Raw genomic sequence first — 19586 nt, forward strand, 5'->3', positions numbered from 1 at the left:
GAGATCTGTTCTTTAAAGGTTTAAAAGGCCTTTCATGAATGGCTGAAGCAAGGGACAGTGACATTGTTCTAGCAAGCAGGACAATGCCTAAGAGACTGACCATGTATGTATACATATGATCACCCATACCCCCTTACCCGAGTCATCACCCAAGCTAGGACCAAGCAGGGCCATGCAATAGCCTGATAACTCAGAAGGTAGACCTATAGGCGCCCCCAAACCCCTCTTGATTAGTTTACAAGGATCGTTTACTGTCCCTTGTCTCTGTCATTCATGAGCAGCTTTTAAACTTTTAAATCTGGTTTCCCCCCAGGTTCATTTACATCAATAGATTTGTTTTCATAGAATAATTTTTATGTTACCATTGAAAGAATGCTTAGCTGGAGTTGGTGGACAAATTTCCATAAGGCTTCTCATCAAATTTCTTTCTATAAACTGTACATTTATTATTAATTCTATCCGCTCAATATCGTTGTTTTCAATCTTCTAGCAACAAATAGATCACAAAGAATAGACTAAAGGTATCTGCTTTCAGATCCATTATCTGAAGAGAGACTCACCGCAACGTCGGCAGTAACCTCCCAGTAAATAGTTTAAATTCACTGTCCAAGGCTGGGATCGATTTGCTTTCATATGAATGCAAAGCAAACGTACTACAATTGTACTACCCAGATATTTTTATAGATTTTTCTTAACTAAGAATATATATATATATATATATATATATATATATATATATATATATATATATATATATATATATATATATATATATATATATATATTTATATTTATATATATACTATATATATATATATATATATATATATATATATATATATATATATATATATATATATATATATGTGTGTGTGTGTGTGTGTGTGTGTGTGTGTGTGTGTAGATTCCACTCCTGCCTGAGTCCCATCTGTATGGCCTTTTCCCTTCCTGATAGGTATGGTGGTTCTCAACCTACCCTTTTATACATTGTCATCTGTCAATAATTTATTTCTTCTTTGAAAAACTGTTTTAATTGTCCATTAAGGTCAAGTTACTTTAGAATTTTAGGATTTTAATTATACCATGAACTTAAATGAGCTTATGTTGTCTTAAATACTTAAATAAGTATAACTTAGCTGATACTAATAATAATAATAATAATAATAATAATAATAATAATAATAATAATAATAATAATAATTATTATTATTATAATTATTATTATTATTATTATTATTATTATTATCATTATTATTATTATGTTATCTTATTTAACAATATTAGCGACTCATTCATTGCCTTATTTCTTTATTTCCTTTTCTCACTGGGCTATTTTTCCCTATTGGAGCCCTTGGGCTTATAGCATCTTGCTTTCCCAACTAGGGTTGTAGCTTGGCTAGTAATAATAATAATAATAATAATAATAATAATAATAATAATAATAATAATAATAATAATAATAATAATAATAATAATAATAATAATTTGTATCCTGTATGAAAATAAGCAAATATTAAGAATGTATTAGCTTACCATGAAACGTTTTTTTTATTTAGCTTTTCAAAGAAAACGTTATAAATGAGTTATCTGCTACGGAATTTTTATATACACCAGCAATCTAGAGATTTTAAACATCAACTATTGTTTGTTTTAACTCTATTACTTTTCAAATGCTACAATCAATTAGAATTTATGTTATCAAAATGGTGACAATCTTAGACTAAGTTCTACAAACGTACGTAAATTTCGCTAAAGGCAGTATTAAAAAACCTTGACCCAATGAAAAGATAATAATAGATAATTATGTTTGAATGTAACATTGGTTATATGTTAACTAGCATTGTAAGTTTCACATGAAAAAATAACGATAATTAACACCTTATATTGAAAGGTAAATTGTTCAAGATATCACAGCGTTTATGCAGGATGTTGACATTATTTGACAGCGTTGCCAACGTCGCTTTGTTTTGTTAGCAAGTTTTACCGCTCGTGCTTACAACCAGTATTTAATTAGGTTTTTGTCTCCCAACTGGTGGCGGTAATAACCGGTATTTTATTTATGGAATATATTTAGCATTTACTCGATAGACACTCAGGAGGATGTATTAATTGTATCGGCTAAGTTTTACCGGTAAAATAAGCAAACTAAATGTTTTCATCATTATATATAATACTCTAACCCAAGACAGTCGTAGACCGTGGTACAGAGGCTATGTGCTATTGAATTTGAGCACAATACTTAAGTTACAAGGAGTTATTTATATCATATCTCAGAGAAAAACAAGTTATTTCTAACTAAATGCCTGATGTAGTATAGCAGAATCAATTTAGCAAAATATGAAAATAGACTTACTTTAAATTGCTACATACATATGCAAAGCACACATCATCATCATCAGCCGTTACTAGTCCACTGCAGAACAAAAACCTCAGACGTGTCCTTCTACTTGCGTATGTTTATGGCCTTTTTAATGCCAGCACACACCCGAAAACTTTCTTAGTTCGTTATTCCCCCATATATATATATATATATATATATATATATATATATATATATATATATATATATATATATATATATATATATATATATATATATATATATATATATATATGTGTGTGTGTGTGTGTGTGTGTGTGTGTGTGTGTGTGTGTGTGTGTGTGTGTGTGTGTGTATTCAAAAGCTCCATAAATTTATTCTAAAATCCAATTTCTTAGCAACTTTTTGTTCTACACTTACTTCCTTAAGAAAGTCATTATTATTATTATTATTATTATTATTATTATTATTATTATTATTATTATTATTATTATTATTATTATTATTATTATTATTATTATTATTCCTTTACTTTTGTATGGTTTTGCTAAAATGCCACAAAACGCAAGAGAGTGAGACCAAATTCAAATAGGTAGTTAGTGTTTAATGGTTGTTATGTAGCGAGTTATTAAGACTTAGTTTAAATTTCTGTCGATAGTTAAAGACGTTAGCGAAAACATTGAGCCGGGTTTTTAACTTTTTAATTCTGACAACAGCAGTAAGAGGATATTATTTTTTAATGCTGGATTTATCTAACGGCCTTGGAAGTGTTTTATTATTTTATCAGTAAGTATTATTTCATATTTTCTTGGTGTGGTTGTTAATAATAGACTTAGATTATTAGTTTTAAAAGTTAGTGGAGCATAGTTGAGACTAGCCTTCCTTGTGCAAGTCCATTTGTAAGATAGACAATTTGTATTGCAGAGAATATTTGTTAATAAGGAAGATTTAATTTCTATGGTGTTTATTTTTACATCATGCCACCCTTTGGTATATTTATATAATACTTCCTGGTGTAGCCTAGGCCTACATGTGCAGTGACCAAATGGAATTTTTTCAAATTTTCTCTTGGATTTTAAAGAGTTGAGCCGTTGAGTGAAAAGCTAAAATGGAGTCACTGATAATTGGTGCAAGAGTGAGAGAGATTAATGTAAGATTGGAAAGACCCAGGATAGAGATGTGGAAATAACTCATGTAAGTATAATGATTAAGTGCAATATGTGATCACAGGAGGAGAGAATATGTGAATAACATAAAAAAGCTGTGTGTGTGTGTGTGTGTGTGTGTGTGTGTGTGTGTGTGTGTGTGTGTGTGTGTGTGTGTGTGTGTGTGTGCAGAAGGTTAGGATAAGATCAAGGTATAGTAATGTAGTAGAAGACTGTTGAGCCAACTTCTCTATACGGAAGTGAAGTGTTGAAACTAAATTAGAAAGAAGATAAGGCAGAAATTGCCGAGATATTTGGAAAAGGTTAAAAGATTATTGTTGGACAAAGGATGGTTCAGACGAGTTAAGAATTACAATGATAGGTTGATGAATAAATTGTATAATTCATAAGTATTCTGGGAAAGTAGGAGAGGAAGACTTGAAATAGTTGAAAATAGGGCAAGAGAGAATAGTATTTAGTGCCTTGATATTCAAGAAACATAGAGAGAGAGAGAGAGAGAGAGAGAGAGAGAGAGAGAGAGAGAGAGAGAGAGAGAGAGAGAGAGAGAGAGAGAGAGAGAGAGAGAGAGTACCACACACTATAGGATTACTATCGTAACTTGGTCTAAATAATAATCAGCTCATTTCTATAGGCCAGCCACTGTATATAGAATAGCCTACAACTGAGGCTTCAGTATATTTCTTATTAAATCTGCTCTGTTTTGTCCTTCTCTCTGCAAAAATATCTTATTTTCTAATAGATCAAACATCGATATTTGAAAAAAAAAAAAAAAAAAAACGAATTATCGTAGCTCACGTGACACAAAAGTTTACAAGGAAGGATTTTTGTTTTATTATGCAGTATATGGTGTTCGTTTTACGTAGGACCTACTGTTATAAATTCCAAAAGTAAGATCTATGATCCTTTTTACACTTTTTCTAACTATAGACCCTATCTCTCTGTAAAAAGCAAAAAAAGACAGATATCCAAAAACTTTTTCTGTTTCAGACCACCGTGGTTTTATTTCGCCATAATGAACAGTTTGAGCAAATACATAGATTTTTTTGTAAAGTCATCTCTACGTGGTACAGAACCTCACGGGTGAGTATAGTCTGCGAAAAAGGTTTGTTCTGATTTTCTAAAGGTATTATGGTATTTTTTTTATTGATTTTAAATGCTATGAGCAAGACCCATGATTCTATTATGTGAAATCTACTGAAAGGCAACGAATGTGCTACGCAAACTTCTACCCAAACCTCGCTACAATTGCTCGACTTAGTTAGCATATAGAGGTGCTTGTTTTGTGGTTTAATTTTAAATGCTACAAGAAAGATCCGGGACTTTATTAACCCAGGGATTTATTATATAAAAGATACTCAAAGAAAATATGCAGTCAGACACTGAATAAAAGAATGGTTGAGCCACATGCGCTAATGGAGTTTCGCTACAGTTGAGCGACCTAGTTCAAAGGTATTTGTTAGTTTAATTTTAAATGTAATGAGGAAGAACCAAGAGTTTATAAACCCAGGGTTTTATTACATACAAAATACCCATACAATGTGCACAGTCAGACAATGAATAAAGGAATCTCATACATTAACTGATCAAGTTTCGCTACAGTTGAGCGATGGAGCACAAGGGTATTTTGTTTTGCGGTTAATTTTAAATACTGTGCGCAATACCGAGGATTTTTATTAACTTGGGGTTTTAATATATAATAGATATTCTTATAATGTGTATAGTTAGATATTGGATAAGGAAATTACATAAATATAAAGTAATCAAGTTTCGCTACACTCGAGCGACCTAGCAAACAGGACTCGCTCAGGTAACTCGAAGAAAGCGCTGACGTTGGCAAAACTGCAAGAGCCATTTCCGAGGGAGGTCTGGCACATCACATGACCTTCTGTGGCAGGTCCCGTGACCAAACAAACGCTCGCCCGCCACCCACAAACTCCTCTCGCCCATGGACATGATAGAAACCGTCCTCGACAGCAGGTGAGTACTCACCTGAGGCTGGTGATTGCTCCTCCAGGAGGAATTGGAGGCGGAGGTGTTCCTCCCGACGGGGGGAACGTCAAGAGGTAAACATTGCTCCTGACGCAGAGCTTAAAAAGAACGATCCTCAGTAGGAGTTATTTTCGGGAAATGTGTCCTTTTCTAGATGTTATGGTTTAGTAGGATGTTAATGGTCCTGAATAATGATGATGCTATTTAGGTCAAGATCTCTCTATCTCTCTTTCATCTATGCCGACGGTGGCGTAGCCTTGTATAGAGCTAAATTGACGTCATGGATAAGGCTTCGTACCCTAGAGGTATAAACGGGTATAAATCGCTGCTAAACTTTAACTGTGATAAACAATTATAACTTTTAGAATTTATTCATGATGGGAAATGAACCCTTTCTTTGTAATATCACTCCGAGAAATATACAGTAGGAAGCTGCTGAAGGGAACTTCCAACAGGACGAGTAACGAATGAAATATTGAAAGCTTTGTAATATATTGGGACAGACTGCAAAATTTCAAAAGTTGTGATTGAAAAACATTAATTGAAGCAAAACAAACATGAGCATCACCTAACTTAAGGTTCTCCACCTAGTGTAAGGTTGGAGCTTTGTCCTTGCCTACCAGAGGACTGCGACCCACTCCTAAGACTGCCATATCCGTAGCCTACCCCAAGACTAGGTCACAACTCTGTGTTTCTTGCCCACGTATTTCACTTATGGCATGGTAACACTATATCATATTTCGAAGCCTTTGCATATCAGAGGCCAATTCCTCTCTAGTGTATAGAAAATGGGAATTTTGGAGCCTTTGTATATCGGCGGCCAGTTCCTTCAGCGAGCGTAAAATATGGTCAATTATTAAATTAAACTTCCCCCCTGACCTATCCTACAAGACGTGTCCTTACCTTCCTAACGGTCGTCATACATACAGGTGGCCGCTTTGATACATACACCCCAGAATTTTCTTCCCATTTTATTGTCATTCGTTAGACGTGGCCACTCAACTACAAAACCTCTACACAAGAACACCACCTAACCTAACCCACAAGCCATGCCCTTACCTACTTACCAATTAGGGGGGGTTAACACCCCCTGCGACTCCCCTAAAGAAAATATATGGTTCAAGTAAGTGGCTGGAAATTGAAGAATCATAATTACCTCTAATTCATATCACGCCCCTTAGATGGTTTTCGATCTGCCATGGCTCGCTTTGATCCCAAAAATAAATGTAATGTCACTGCTTCTCTGGAAGCCTTTGTAGATCATCTGCTAGGTCCTCCCACAGGCACAGAAAATGAGAATTTCTTCCCGTTTAGGTGGCCTTTATTATAAATACAGGTGGCCGCCATTGTACATACATCCCCATTATTTTGAGAATTTTTTCGCCTTTCAAATTAGCAACAATAACTATATATTTTACAGTACTGTACTTAACGGAGAACGGCTACATAATCTATTACCGAATTAGATGAAATTACTTAAATTTTAAATAGATCGTATGTACTACTATCTGATGATGGTAGTCATGTTTGAACTGAAAGGAAGGGTAGGAAAAAATAGTTGTTGTTGAACAATATTCTCAAACTTTTGCGTAAATATTTGGAAGCTCTTAATTAGTTAAAAAATCCTAGTAATGATTCATTGTCATCATCATCTATGCCTATTGGTGCAAAGGACCTCTATTTAATTTCGCCAGTCTTCTCTTTCTCGAGCTTTTAATTCGATACGTCTCCATTCATCATCTCCGACTTCACGTTTCATAGTCCATAGCCATGTAGGTCTGGGTCTTCCAACTCATCTAGTACCTTGATAATGATTGTCCTTCAAAAAACAGAACAGTCCCCATGAATCATACCGAGAAAAATGCCTTAATAGCCAACACTTTTCCATTTCCTATAGCAAGTTCCAGTTTAATTAGAAATTGATTTATCATGTATTAAACCAATTTAGGTTATTTTTGCCTGGGAACTCTTACTTTAAGTTTTAAAAACTTTGACTTGTTAGATGGTGCCACTGAAAAAAAACTAATTTTGAAATGGAAATGGATATAACCTAACCTAACACTCCCTTACATACCCTAAGGTTGACCTTATTTCTGTGTTGTTTTAATAATCTGCTTCCTTTCTGAAACATGTTTTGTTCCTTCAAGATATAAACCTTCGTCCTATACTATAGAAGATAGTAAACAATAAACACTCCCTTGCCCTGGTCTTGTTCAAGTGTTAATATGCCGCCACTCTTACTCTAAGGACTCCCGAAAAGCCACTAGAAAAGAGTTGGAGTTAAGAGTTCTGGGAGAACAGTACTTGAATTCACCTGGTTAGAATTTTTATTTACTCAATCTTAATCTTAAGGATCTTGTTCTTTCTTTACAATTTTTCCTTAATACCTGTATGTTTCATTTTCACAAAGTTGAATTATAGTATTTTTTTAATGTTAACCTAAGGGTAAATGGGTATTCGAATAAGGACAAGGTAATTTAGTTCAGGTTAGGCAGGAATATTTTAAGTGTGTATTATCAAGCTGTATTAAAAGTGTTTGGATTTTTCCTTTAGTGTACAACTTTTTATGCTTAGAAGTGTCCTTTTATACAGTATTTGAAAATCTTGATGTAAGATTTTGCTAACTGAGTTATTAAAAACATTATAGGCTACCTAACATAATTTTGCTATTACATTAACATATTTTGCTGATTTCATTATTGAATTTTTTTACAGTGGGGACAAGGATTGTGAAATTGAGATAGAGGACGACAAGGTGGCACTCAGCCAGCGATTAGCAATTGTAGAGAACGATACTTCTGGCAGAGACTGCCCATCCCCTATTCTAACACAGGCTGGGTTTGCGCTTAAGCCTGAGAGTGAACACACGGGTAAGTTAATTACGTTGATGCCTTCCTTTAGTTGTGATGTAATGATTGTCAGGAAATTTTGACCAATATCCATATTTCTATGTTTCAGGCACTAGATTTTCTCAATAAGAAAAAAAATGAGAGATTCTCTCTAGATTTAAATAACTCGCCCATGATATGACACTCGCTTAAATCAAGATATCAGTAATGTGACACTGCTCGGACATATTTCATCATCATCATCTCCTCCTACGCCTATTGACGCAAAGGGCCTCTTAGATTTTGCCAGTCGTCTCTTTCTTGAGTTTTTAATGTGGCGGGATGTTTAAAAAACAAGCCCCACACCCTGAATCACACCTACAGACAATTGTCTCAACAAAACAAACTTTCCCCTTACGTTATCTATACCAGACTCTTTAACAGAAGGTAAAAAAACTAAACATAACCTTAAAACTATATATTTCTTACAAACTATAACGCTCAACATAAACAAAAAAAAAACACACTTATCAATAATCATACACTTAACACAAAACAGGCCTTAATTATACCACCATTCAATTAAACCCTCAAAATAAATAACGCTTAACAACTTACAAAACATACAATAAACGTAACATAATTCAAATAAACCAAATTTAAACCCTAACAAAACTTAAAACTAAACCGCACAACCAATATGTAATTCTGAGTGGACACTTTCGTCCTCACAAGGCCAACAGTCTTTTATAGCCAAAAAACACAACTCTGCAGCAACCGGACCGCTGAAAAATGTTAATGCACAATTGCACTTATCATCATCGTCATCATCATTATCATCATCATCATCATCATCAATACGCCAAACCAATTCCTTCAACCGGGCGGGGTCGTTACAGCATCTATTTCATCAAGATCCACAGAGCAATCCAATCAGGTCCTTAAACAATCCAGGTCATCAATAATTCATTCCAAATCTGAGCAGTCGTATCAAATTCCTTAAACAAGCCAGGTCGTCAACAATCACATTCACATAAATCTCTCCCCAAAGGAGGAATCGCAGCCTGCCAAAATAAAAAAGAAAACACTTACGAACACTTCTAGCTAACTGAACTATCGCACTATAAACAAAGATAAATAATAAATTGTTCCTATCATTCACAATCACGACAAGCAAAGATAAACAAAACTGTACTTACTCAGAAAATCAAAAACACTTCCACGCTGGTCAAAAAAATAATAATCCAGCATTCACAACAGCCCCTAGCTGCAGTCGAAATCAAAATAAGCATTCACCCAAGACATTCGCCACTGTCGTAACCTAACTAAAACATAAACAAACAATCTCATTTAAACCAACAGTCTTTCTCACCACCAACGATCGTTAACCTAACTACTTTCGCTCGCTAACACAATATCTCTCTCTCTCTCTCTCTCTCTCTCTCTCTCTCTCTCTCTCTCTCTCTCTCTCTCTCTCTCTCTCTCTCTCTCTCTCTCTCTCACACAGGATTTGGCAAAAACAAAAAATAAAAATAAAGCAAAAATAAATCCTCCACATTCCTCCCCCCTTACTTTGCCAAATCCTTCTCACACAACACTTACATTATTTTTTTCATAACCCAGTCACAGTCGGGAACGGGACCTCTACTCCGAGTAACTGGGCCTCCATATACTCTCTCATTCACTTCTTCCTTATCACAATCATTCGCTACATTAACACTATTCCTATCTAAATCCCTATCATCTAATATATCATGTACAATCATATCTACCTCGTTCTCATCTGGCCCTATAATTACACTCATTTCTGTAAACAGTTCATCCATTTCATCAAAAACATTCTCAACTTTAGCAAAAGATTCATTCATGCGACTTATCATTCTCCTGTCTCTCATTCTTGTGTTATTCATTTTTTCTTTTACATCATCTAACGAAAAGCCACACACACTATAAGTATCATTCATACTCAGCCACGTTTCATCTGTATTAATACATTTATCCTCCACACTCACTTGTACATTTACACCCTTGTCATACTTATTCGTATTCTTACCTATACCTATAAATTTCCCTTGCACTTTCTCCTCACTTAAAACTTTCAAACGCCTCTTTTTCCTATATTCAACTAACACTAATTGTTTATTTTCCAGCCCTAACTTCTCATGCATACTAGGTTCATACTTGCTCATTTCCAACCAATTACTCATCCCATTCTCACAAACATTGATCCTATTCCTTCCACACACACAGGAGGACTCACCCAGCTGAACCCTCTTACACTCTAGTTTCCCGAACATCCTGGCTGACTTAATCCCTTCTTCCTACATACTCTAGCTACATGCCCATCTGCACCACATTCAGTACACTTACCCCGCGGCTCCTTGCACATTCTAGCATAATGACCATCCTTACCACAATTACCACAAATCACATTCATACGATTACTACGACATCCACTCGCCACATGCCCAGTCATACCACACCGATAACATTTTACCCCTTTCTCTTTCTTGCACTCGCTAATTCTATGCCCTACCTCCCCACATCCAAAACAAGCACCTAGAGCCCATCTACATTCATTCTTCTTATGACCTGTTTTACCACACCTATAACACTTTTCATCACGGACACGGCTATCTGACATACATCGATGTGCACTCACACTCCTATCCCTATTGTGCCAATTACCCTGCTTAAATCCTTCATATGTCCTTACAGGTATTCCCACATTACTCGCCCTAACACTCCTATCTACTACATTATCAGCCACCCTCATTGGTCCTCTCAAAATTGCGTCCTTATAACTACCAAATTCTATTACACTTTCTTCCATTCCCGTTCTTACACTCACAGATTTACTCTCTTTCATGCACCTATCTAACTCATAATCCTCAACTATCTCTAGTATATCATCCCATGTCAATCTCTCTTGCGTCCACCTCATTTTCTCTTTGCGTTTCAAATTAATAAATTCAGACACATTCTCAGGTACTGTTGCCAAAAACTTCCTCATTAACTCCTTATTCTCATTTATACCTTCATCCCCATACTTCTTCCTAGCTAACGTTTCCAACCTACATACGTACATCGATATCGCTTCTCCTGCATTCATCCGTGCTTCATCAAAATCATTCTTACGCTTATACTTAACACTCCCTTTCATACGTTTTACCTGCTCAATTATCCTCTTTTTCACACTTTCATAATCAACGTCCCCTACACTCATTATCCCTCCATACATCGTCAACAAATACCCAGTCAAATATTCTCCTAACTCCCTAGCCCAAATTCTTTTACTATCACCATACTTATCCTGACAATACCTCTCATACTCCTTGAAAAAATCATATACATCCCTACTGCTATGCTCATTGAACCTTTCACACCGAGGTACCTCTCTCATAAACACAGTCTTACACACATCACGTTCATTCTCACTGCTATCATCACTGACTACTCCCTTGTTACCTACTTCCTCATTCGAATATAATGAATCCACTTCCACACTTAAATTCCTATCCTTAACCATTCCTTTCTTACCCCTTTTCTTACTTACCACTTTCACCCATTCACGATCGTCCTTGCTATCAGCCTGATACTTTTTCTTCCCTTTCTTCACATCACTTTTACCTTTCCTTTCATCTTTCCTCTCACCTTTCTGTTCATCCTTACTATGCCTAATTCCCTTATCTTCAACATCACCATCACTATTACTACTATCACTATCACTTCCTTTCCCATTATCACCTACCTTATCCTTCTCTTCCACTACGAACCCATTGCCCAAAGCTGAGGACACTCCTCCGACTGCACCTTCACCCATTATAGTTTTCATCATCCCCATGACTTGCCCCATCATAGCTTCCAATCGGTTCTCCATTCGTTCCTCATTCTCTTTCATCCTCATCTCAACACATTCTTCCACTCTCTCTACAGTTCCCTTTAACTCCCTAAGCTCCTTCTGCATCACCGCATTCTCCCAGTTCAACCTCTCATTCTCTACTAGCAACCTCTCCTCACGCTCCTTACTCAGCCGCAATTCCTCCTCCAAAGCCTTTAATTTACCTTCCATTGTCGTTAACCTTAAATCTAAATCCTAAATATAACCTTTGTGAAAGAGTCTGGTTCAATCCCACCTCGACTGTCCCTGTTCGGGCGCCAAAATAATGTGGCGGGATGTTTAAAAAACAAGCCCCACACCCTGAATCACACCTACAGACAATTGTCTCAACAAAACAAACTTTCCCCTTACGTTATCTATACCAGACTCTTTAACAGAAGGTAAAAAAACTAAACATAACCTTAAAACTATATATTTCTTACAAACTATAACGCTCAACATAAACAAAAAAAAAACACACTTATCAATAATCATACACTTAACACAAAACAGGCCTTAATTATACCACCATTCAATTAAACCCTCAAAATAAATAACGCTTAACAACTTACAAAACATACAATAAACGTAACATAATTCAAATAAACCAAATTTAAACCCTAACAAAACTTAAAACTAAACCGCACAACCAATATGTAATTCTGAGTGGACACTTTCGTCCACACAAGGCCAACAGTCTTTTATAGCCAAAAAACACAACTCTGCAGCAACCGGACCGCTGAAAAATGTTAATGCACAATTGCACTTATCATCATCGTCATCATCATTATCATCATCATCATCATCAATACGCCAAACCAATTCCTTCAACCGGGCGGGGTCGTTACAGCATCTATTTCATCAAGATCCACAGAGCAATCCAATCAGGTCCTTAAACAATCCAGGTCATCAATAATTCATTCCAAATCTGAGCAGTCGTATCAAATTCCTTAAACAAGCCAGGTCGTTAACAATCACATTCACATAAATCTCTCCCCAAAGGAGGAATCGCAGCCTGCCAAAATAAAAAAGAAAACACTTACGAACACTTCTAGCTAACTGAACTATCGCACTATAAACAAAGATAAATAATAAATTGTTCCTATCATTCACAATCACGACAAGCAAAGATAAACAAAACTGTACTTACTCAGAAAATCAAAAACACTTCCACGCTGGTCAAAAAAATAATAATCCAGCATTCACAACAGCCCCTAGCTGCAGTCGAAATCAAAATAAGCATTCACCCAAGACATTCGCCACTGTCGTAACCTAACTAAAACATAAACAAACAATCTCATTTAAACCAACAGTCTTTCTCACCACCAACGATCGTTAACCTAACTACTTTCGCTCGCTAACACAATATCTCTCTCTCTCTCTCTCTCTCTCTCTCTCTCTCTCTCTCTCTCTCTCTCTCTCTCTCTCTCTCACACAGGATTTGGCAAAAACAAAAAATAAAAATAAAGCAAAAATAAATCCTCCACATTAATTCAATACTTCTCCATTCATGATCTCCTACTTCCTGCTTCATAGTCCTCAACCAAGTAGGCTTGGGTCTTCTAACTCTTGTGGTACCTTGTGGAGCCCAGCTGGTATATTTATATTCTCATTTTGCTTCTTGCCATGAGTTGATAAACTGTTTAATCTGCTTTTAGTTCTAGGATTATTTTAGGGATTGTTTTATGGTCAAGCATTTACTGATGTTTGGTGTCTTGATCATATTTTATTTAGTAGTTATATTTAGAATTTTACAGTCTTTGAACTTATTCTATTTTGGTGAGGTATTATACCAGTCCTTGCAAGATCCAGCTGTAAAGGCAAAAATGTAACCCTCACTTTTAATGTGTTGATGTGGAGTGAAGCTTGTTACATAGAGAATAGGTGTGAACACACTGGTTTTTTTAACCCTTTTACCCCCAATGGACGTACTGGTACGTTTCACAAAACTTATCCCTTTACCCCCATGGACGTACTGGTACGTCCTTGCAAAAAACTGCTTTATACATTTTTTTTTTTGCATATTTTTGATAACTTTATGAGAAACTTCAGGCATTTTCCAAAAGAATGAGACCAACCTGGCCTCTCTATGATGAGACTTGAGACTGTTAGAGCAATTTAAAAAATATATATTGCAAAATGTGCTTGAAAAGAAAAACGCCTGGGGGTTAAGGGTTGGAAAGTTCCAAATAGCGTGGGGGTAAAAGGGTTAAAGTGAGTTTTGAGCTTTTAATAAACATAAAGAGTAAAGAGAGAAGAATGATGTTTGTGAAAGAACTAGGTAATTTGGTCTCTACAACCATTTGGTTTCTGAGGTTACAGTCACATATTCCATCATGGAATCTCCAGAGGTTCAAGCTGATATCATAGACATTGATATCAATATCTAGAAGCCGTAGAGATTTGTCTAGTGCTTCTAGTACAAATCAAAAAAAGCTCATTGGTGAACGAGGATGGTATATCTCGGCCGGTAAACGGCGAGCTTAGACTGGAACTGTGGTGTCGGCTAGAGTGAAGTCTGAAACCAGAGAATCAGATGAAGAAAGAATCCTTGGCATCATGTTGGAGGTCAGGAAAATCTCCGTCATCGAAATCTGTGGTAAAACCACTGTTGCCATCCTCTGTTACCTTGTCATTAGTAAATCCTGATAACGAAGGACTCGGGAGTGGAAGATGCGGGTTTGAAAGAGAAGCTTAAAGTAATTACTCTCCAAATGCGAAACATTAAAGGAGACCGATAACGTTTAGACTTCTTCTGTCAACCGTGAAACTTCTCCCATTGGGAGGTGACTACTCCCTACACACAACACAAAAGAACTCCGATAAGCATCTCAGTTTGTGGCATGTAGTACATAACAGATGAGGATCTGTGTCAAGGCGGCTTATGAAGGTTCCACAACGGTGTCCCTTGGTACTAGGACAAGTTCACATAAAGCTCTCTTGTTAGGGTGAGCATTGCTTCTACCTTCCTCAATCCTGTTGTATTGTAAGAGGAACAGCCTGGCCCTGAGGTAATTTCTCTCCCTCTTCCAGGTGAAATATATGCTCTCATCCTTTCTCCAGTATTTTAGGGGTTGGTAAAACGGATATGAGGCCGGTATGAAGGTTTTCTCCTTAAATTGGAAGCAGATAAGCGGTCTTGGCCGAGATGCAACACTGATTCTATATTCCAGGCAAAGGTGAGATGTTTTGCACATCTTCCCAGTTCCAGCCATGAATACGTGGAATGTTCTTATGAGCTGCTATCCTGTCAGGAGTGAGCAGTGGTACTCTCCTGCTGACTGGTGTGTTGTAGCACAGGTTGTAGGTGAGCAGTCCCTCGTGCACCAGTCGTTATTGCCGTAGGCCAGGTAAGGTTAAGGTATACCTCAGGAGTCGGTCAGCCTTGCTGTGAGCCCGGTATGGTAGATACTTCTGACATATGTTGATATTACTAGCCAAGCTACAACCCTAATGGGAAAAGCAGGATGTTATAAGCCCAGGGGCTCCAACAGGGAGAAAAATAGCTCAGTGAGGAAATATATAAACTACAAGAGAAGTAATAAACAAATAAAATAAAAAATATTAAGAACAGTAACATTAAAACAGAGCTTTCATGTATAGACTATAAAAAGAGAATTGTCAGTCTGTTCAACTAAAAGCCTTCGCTGCAAGTTTGAACTGTTGAAATTCCACTGATTCAACTACCTCATTAGGAAGATCATTCCACAGCTGGAATAAAACTTCTAGAATACTTTGTAGTATTGAGCCATTCATGATGAAGGCATGACTATTAGAATTAACTGCTACCTAGTTGTTCCTCTCTCAAGGGGATGCAGCATTTACATCCATTACACGTGGGTTTGATTTCCGATGCTTGAGAGTTTCATGATTGGGCACCCTTGTTGCAGACATTTGCCAAGAAGCAACTCCTCCATCCTCCTGGCAAGGGGGAGTATACGTATGTGTCTTGCAGGACATTTCTCATGATGTGCGGGGCGTGACACTGCTGATGCTTTTACCCAGTTAGGAAGATAGGTTTTCCAGGTCCTAGTACTAGTTTCCTGAAGTCAGTAATAGCTGAGACCCTAACAGCTTCTACATCCCTAAGGAGGTTTTTGGAGTCTCCTTCCTTGCGCTCATACAGAATGATTATGAAAAAGCCTTCCTGTTTGGTTCTAGGGGTCTCCTACCAATAAGCAAATATCCCTATTATGAAGGACAAAATATTTGTATACGTATAGGAACAAATAACTAAATAAATACTGTATAAAAGTAATTTGTATTTTTGTTATCTCTACTCACTTGAGTCCTGTGAATTAAATTTCCCACCTCATCCATCCCTCTCACCCCTAGAACTAAGAATAGTGGCTATTCTTTACCTCCCCCTCTCACAACAACTTGTCAACCAGCTACCTTGTTGACGATTTAATGACTTCTAGGGCTGCTGAAAAAATATCCCTTCTTTAAAGGACTTAGGTTTGTTATATGAAATGTTTGGAAGCAATATACCTGTAAGATAATTTTCTAGATTATGTGAAACACTATTTTGGAATATTAAGAAAGCTACAAAAAGAAAATTGTAGACAAGACTATACTAAGATTTCCATAATTTAAAAATTTATTTTCTTTCAGGCTCATTATCGTATAGAGTCGTGGAGTTTGGGTCTGACTCGAGTGTAGACGCACTGCCTCAAGAAGGAGTGCAAGGTTCAGTGCCAAGTATTTTGACAACAACACAAATGAACGGTTCCCCTGGCGAACCTGAAACTCGCTTGGCTCTAATAACGTCGAGTGATATGCCAGCTGATGGAAACAGTGCTGTCGTTGTTTCTGGTGGTAAGTATTGTTTGTTGTGTATTTAATATTATTTATGTGATGGTAAATGTGTATATATTCTATGTAAATCACCGATTATCTGTATTAGGTGCTGTACAGTACATTAATGCCCCGGTGTACTATGCTTCGTTGAACGAATTTTCGGAGATGCAAATAAAAATAATTTTGATACATGCTTCGATTTAGGCTACACACAGGAAATTTTAAGTTACGAATATTTTGATTTGATAATTTGTAGCTTTGTAATTTAATTTGATAAAAGTAATAGATAATAATAAAAGTATCATTAGTAATGTTATAGTTGCTGCATAAACGTGCACAGCCACACTATAAACTGAACAAAAACAGCTACAGTATTTTGTTTTGACAATCGAATCTGATAACAGCTTTTACGCTTATAATTCAATCATTGAGCAATAGTAAATAATTGCTGTGATTATTTTACAAAGTCGAATTATATGATTTTTACTTTATAGCCTTATTTGCTCTGGAGAATTAGATCAAGGATATATACTGCCAAATATAAACAAGAAGCTGTAGATAAAAGTGCAAAAATAACGTTCAAAGATGCTAGGTTGTTTTGAATCTCCAAAACTGGTGGGGAAAAAACAGAAAATGTTGGTGTTATGGGACAATCTTGTATAAAACTTATGAAATTCCTGAGCTTTTAGGAAGTGCAAGAGGTTGTATTCGGTTTGTGAAAAGGTAAACCAAATTTTACGAAAACTACCTAACGAATTAGAAGAAAAATGAGTAATTTCCTAAGCTGTGTAATCAAGGACCGCAAACCTAAAACCTATAAATTATCATGGATCGGTAACATGGATTGAACTCTGGTAAACATTGATATGCCACTAAACTTAGCAGTAAATAAAATAGGAAAGAGAAGTACTTTGAATAAAACTTTTTACCATAGTATGAAGGAATGATAGTTCAAGTATTAATTGTTTCTTTCAGTAAATAGAAATGTTCCTTTGGAAGGTTTGCTTTAATCAACTGATCTGAGAAGCATAGACGGGAGTGTCCATCAACTTATAAATGGAACAATAGAAAATGATAATCACTGATTATTGCTTAATGCGATACTAATATGCGAGTGTTACATACATTATTGGATACAGTTGAGTAAAACCGCAGCTTTATCAAAATCTTGTTTGTTCCGTAACTGGAATACAAATCACGCCATTTAATAGGGGTATTACTTTCGGCGTAGCTGAAATGACGAGCCATTAAAATTGAATGAGGGTTTACTACCCACACCACTAGTTAGCGGGGGTAGGGGAGGGTAGCTTGCTACCCCCCACCCCTCACACACACCTGTGCTTGAACTCACTTTGCTCTCGGCTCGGATGGTAGTCGGACGTGTCCGCTGTCATCCTCGCCGCTCATTGGCAGCCATTAATGCTTTTTTGCTTTTTCTTTGACAGTTTTGTGTGTGAAGTTGGCCTCTGCTATTATGCCCACCTGGCCTGGATTACCTGACCGCCCCTGTGGAATATTCATGTCGGCGGTCGAGACCGACCCTCACGCCCTTTGCCCTTTCTGTAGAGGTCAATGGTGTGATAGCAATAACAAGTGTAGTGAGTGGTCTATCTCCCAGTGGGAGAGGTTTTCGCGGCGACGGAAGAAGAAGTCCAAACGGGATATTTCTCCTTCGAAGGTTTCTTTGAAAGGAGAAAAACCTAAGGCCTCTTCTTCCGTTGCTCAAACCTCCTCCGAAGCTCTCACTCGGTCAGTCCCTTTCGAGAGACCGTCGAGTGGTAGCGTAGACCGTTGTTCCGTTTTTCAAACTCGGGGTTCGAGAGATGGCGTTGCTTACCCTAGTGAAGCAACTCCACCTCTCCCCACAGGGGTGGATTTGTCACTAATCCCTTTTTTTCAATATTAAACTTAGCCGGTGATTATATAAGCTGCAGCTCTGCTGCTCGACAGAAAACTCTACGTTCAAAATCCGCCAGCGATCGCTATGCAGGTAGGGGGTGTACTTCAACAGCGCCATCTGTCGTGCAGGTACTCAGTACTCAATGTAAACACAGAACTCAATTTTCTCTCTGTCGTGCCACCGGCAAGACCTACTAAATTAGCTGTTGCTAACTGGATTGGTTTTCACAACTTTTTGGTGAAGTACACGTTTCTAGTTTTGAGCTTTCGCTTTGCAGGCTTTATCTTCAATACATCCTTGCATTCTTTTGTTGATATCGGATTATTTGTTGATGACTTTGGATAGTTTTTGAATTCCCCTTTGACTAATTCAAAATGGCTGACCCTTCTCAAGTCCCTAAATTCAGGAAGTGTAATGCTAGGGACTGTTCAAGGCGTCTTCCGAAGGCCTCTATCGATCCTCACACCGTTTGTTCCAATTGTCGGGATAAAACCTGTCAATTGGAAGATCGATGTGAGAAATGCGTTGGGCTTTCGGAATTCGATTTTATCGAATTCCAGAAATATACACGTAGGCTAGAGAGAGATAGAGTCAGGAGAAGTTCATCTCGCTCCGTTGAATTTTCCTCTCCTCATGCCCCACAACCTATTCCTTCCCTTGTAGTGGTTGCTCCTGATCCCCCTTCTAGCACTCAAGAACCTTC

General features: G+C 36.9%; 1 protein-coding gene across 2 annotated transcripts in view; it reads left to right on the top strand.

The window, feature by feature from the left end:
- The first annotated feature begins 2975 nt into the window (after positions 1-2975).
- LOC137647177 (upstream stimulatory factor 1-like) overlaps positions 2976-19586 on the top strand; it is a 44882-nt gene continuing 28271 nt past the window's right edge. Inside the window, exons 1-4 of one of the 2 annotated variants that reach the window (XM_068380462.1) lie at positions 2976-3106; positions 4474-4566; positions 8191-8345; positions 16798-17001. In XM_068380462.1, the coding sequence (XP_068236563.1) occupies positions 3060-3106; positions 4474-4566; positions 8191-8345; positions 16798-17001 (499 nt within the window). In that variant the 5' untranslated portion in view covers positions 2976-3059. Of the gene's footprint in view, positions 3107-4473; positions 4567-5304; positions 5464-8190; positions 8346-16797; positions 17002-19586 lie in introns of those variants that run through there. The other variant, XM_068380463.1, reaches the window with a different exon arrangement.

Source organism: Palaemon carinicauda, chromosome 9, assembly GCF_036898095.1.
Source record: "Palaemon carinicauda isolate YSFRI2023 chromosome 9, ASM3689809v2, whole genome shotgun sequence".
NCBI classification, from domain to species: domain Eukaryota; kingdom Metazoa; phylum Arthropoda; class Malacostraca; order Decapoda; family Palaemonidae; genus Palaemon; species Palaemon carinicauda.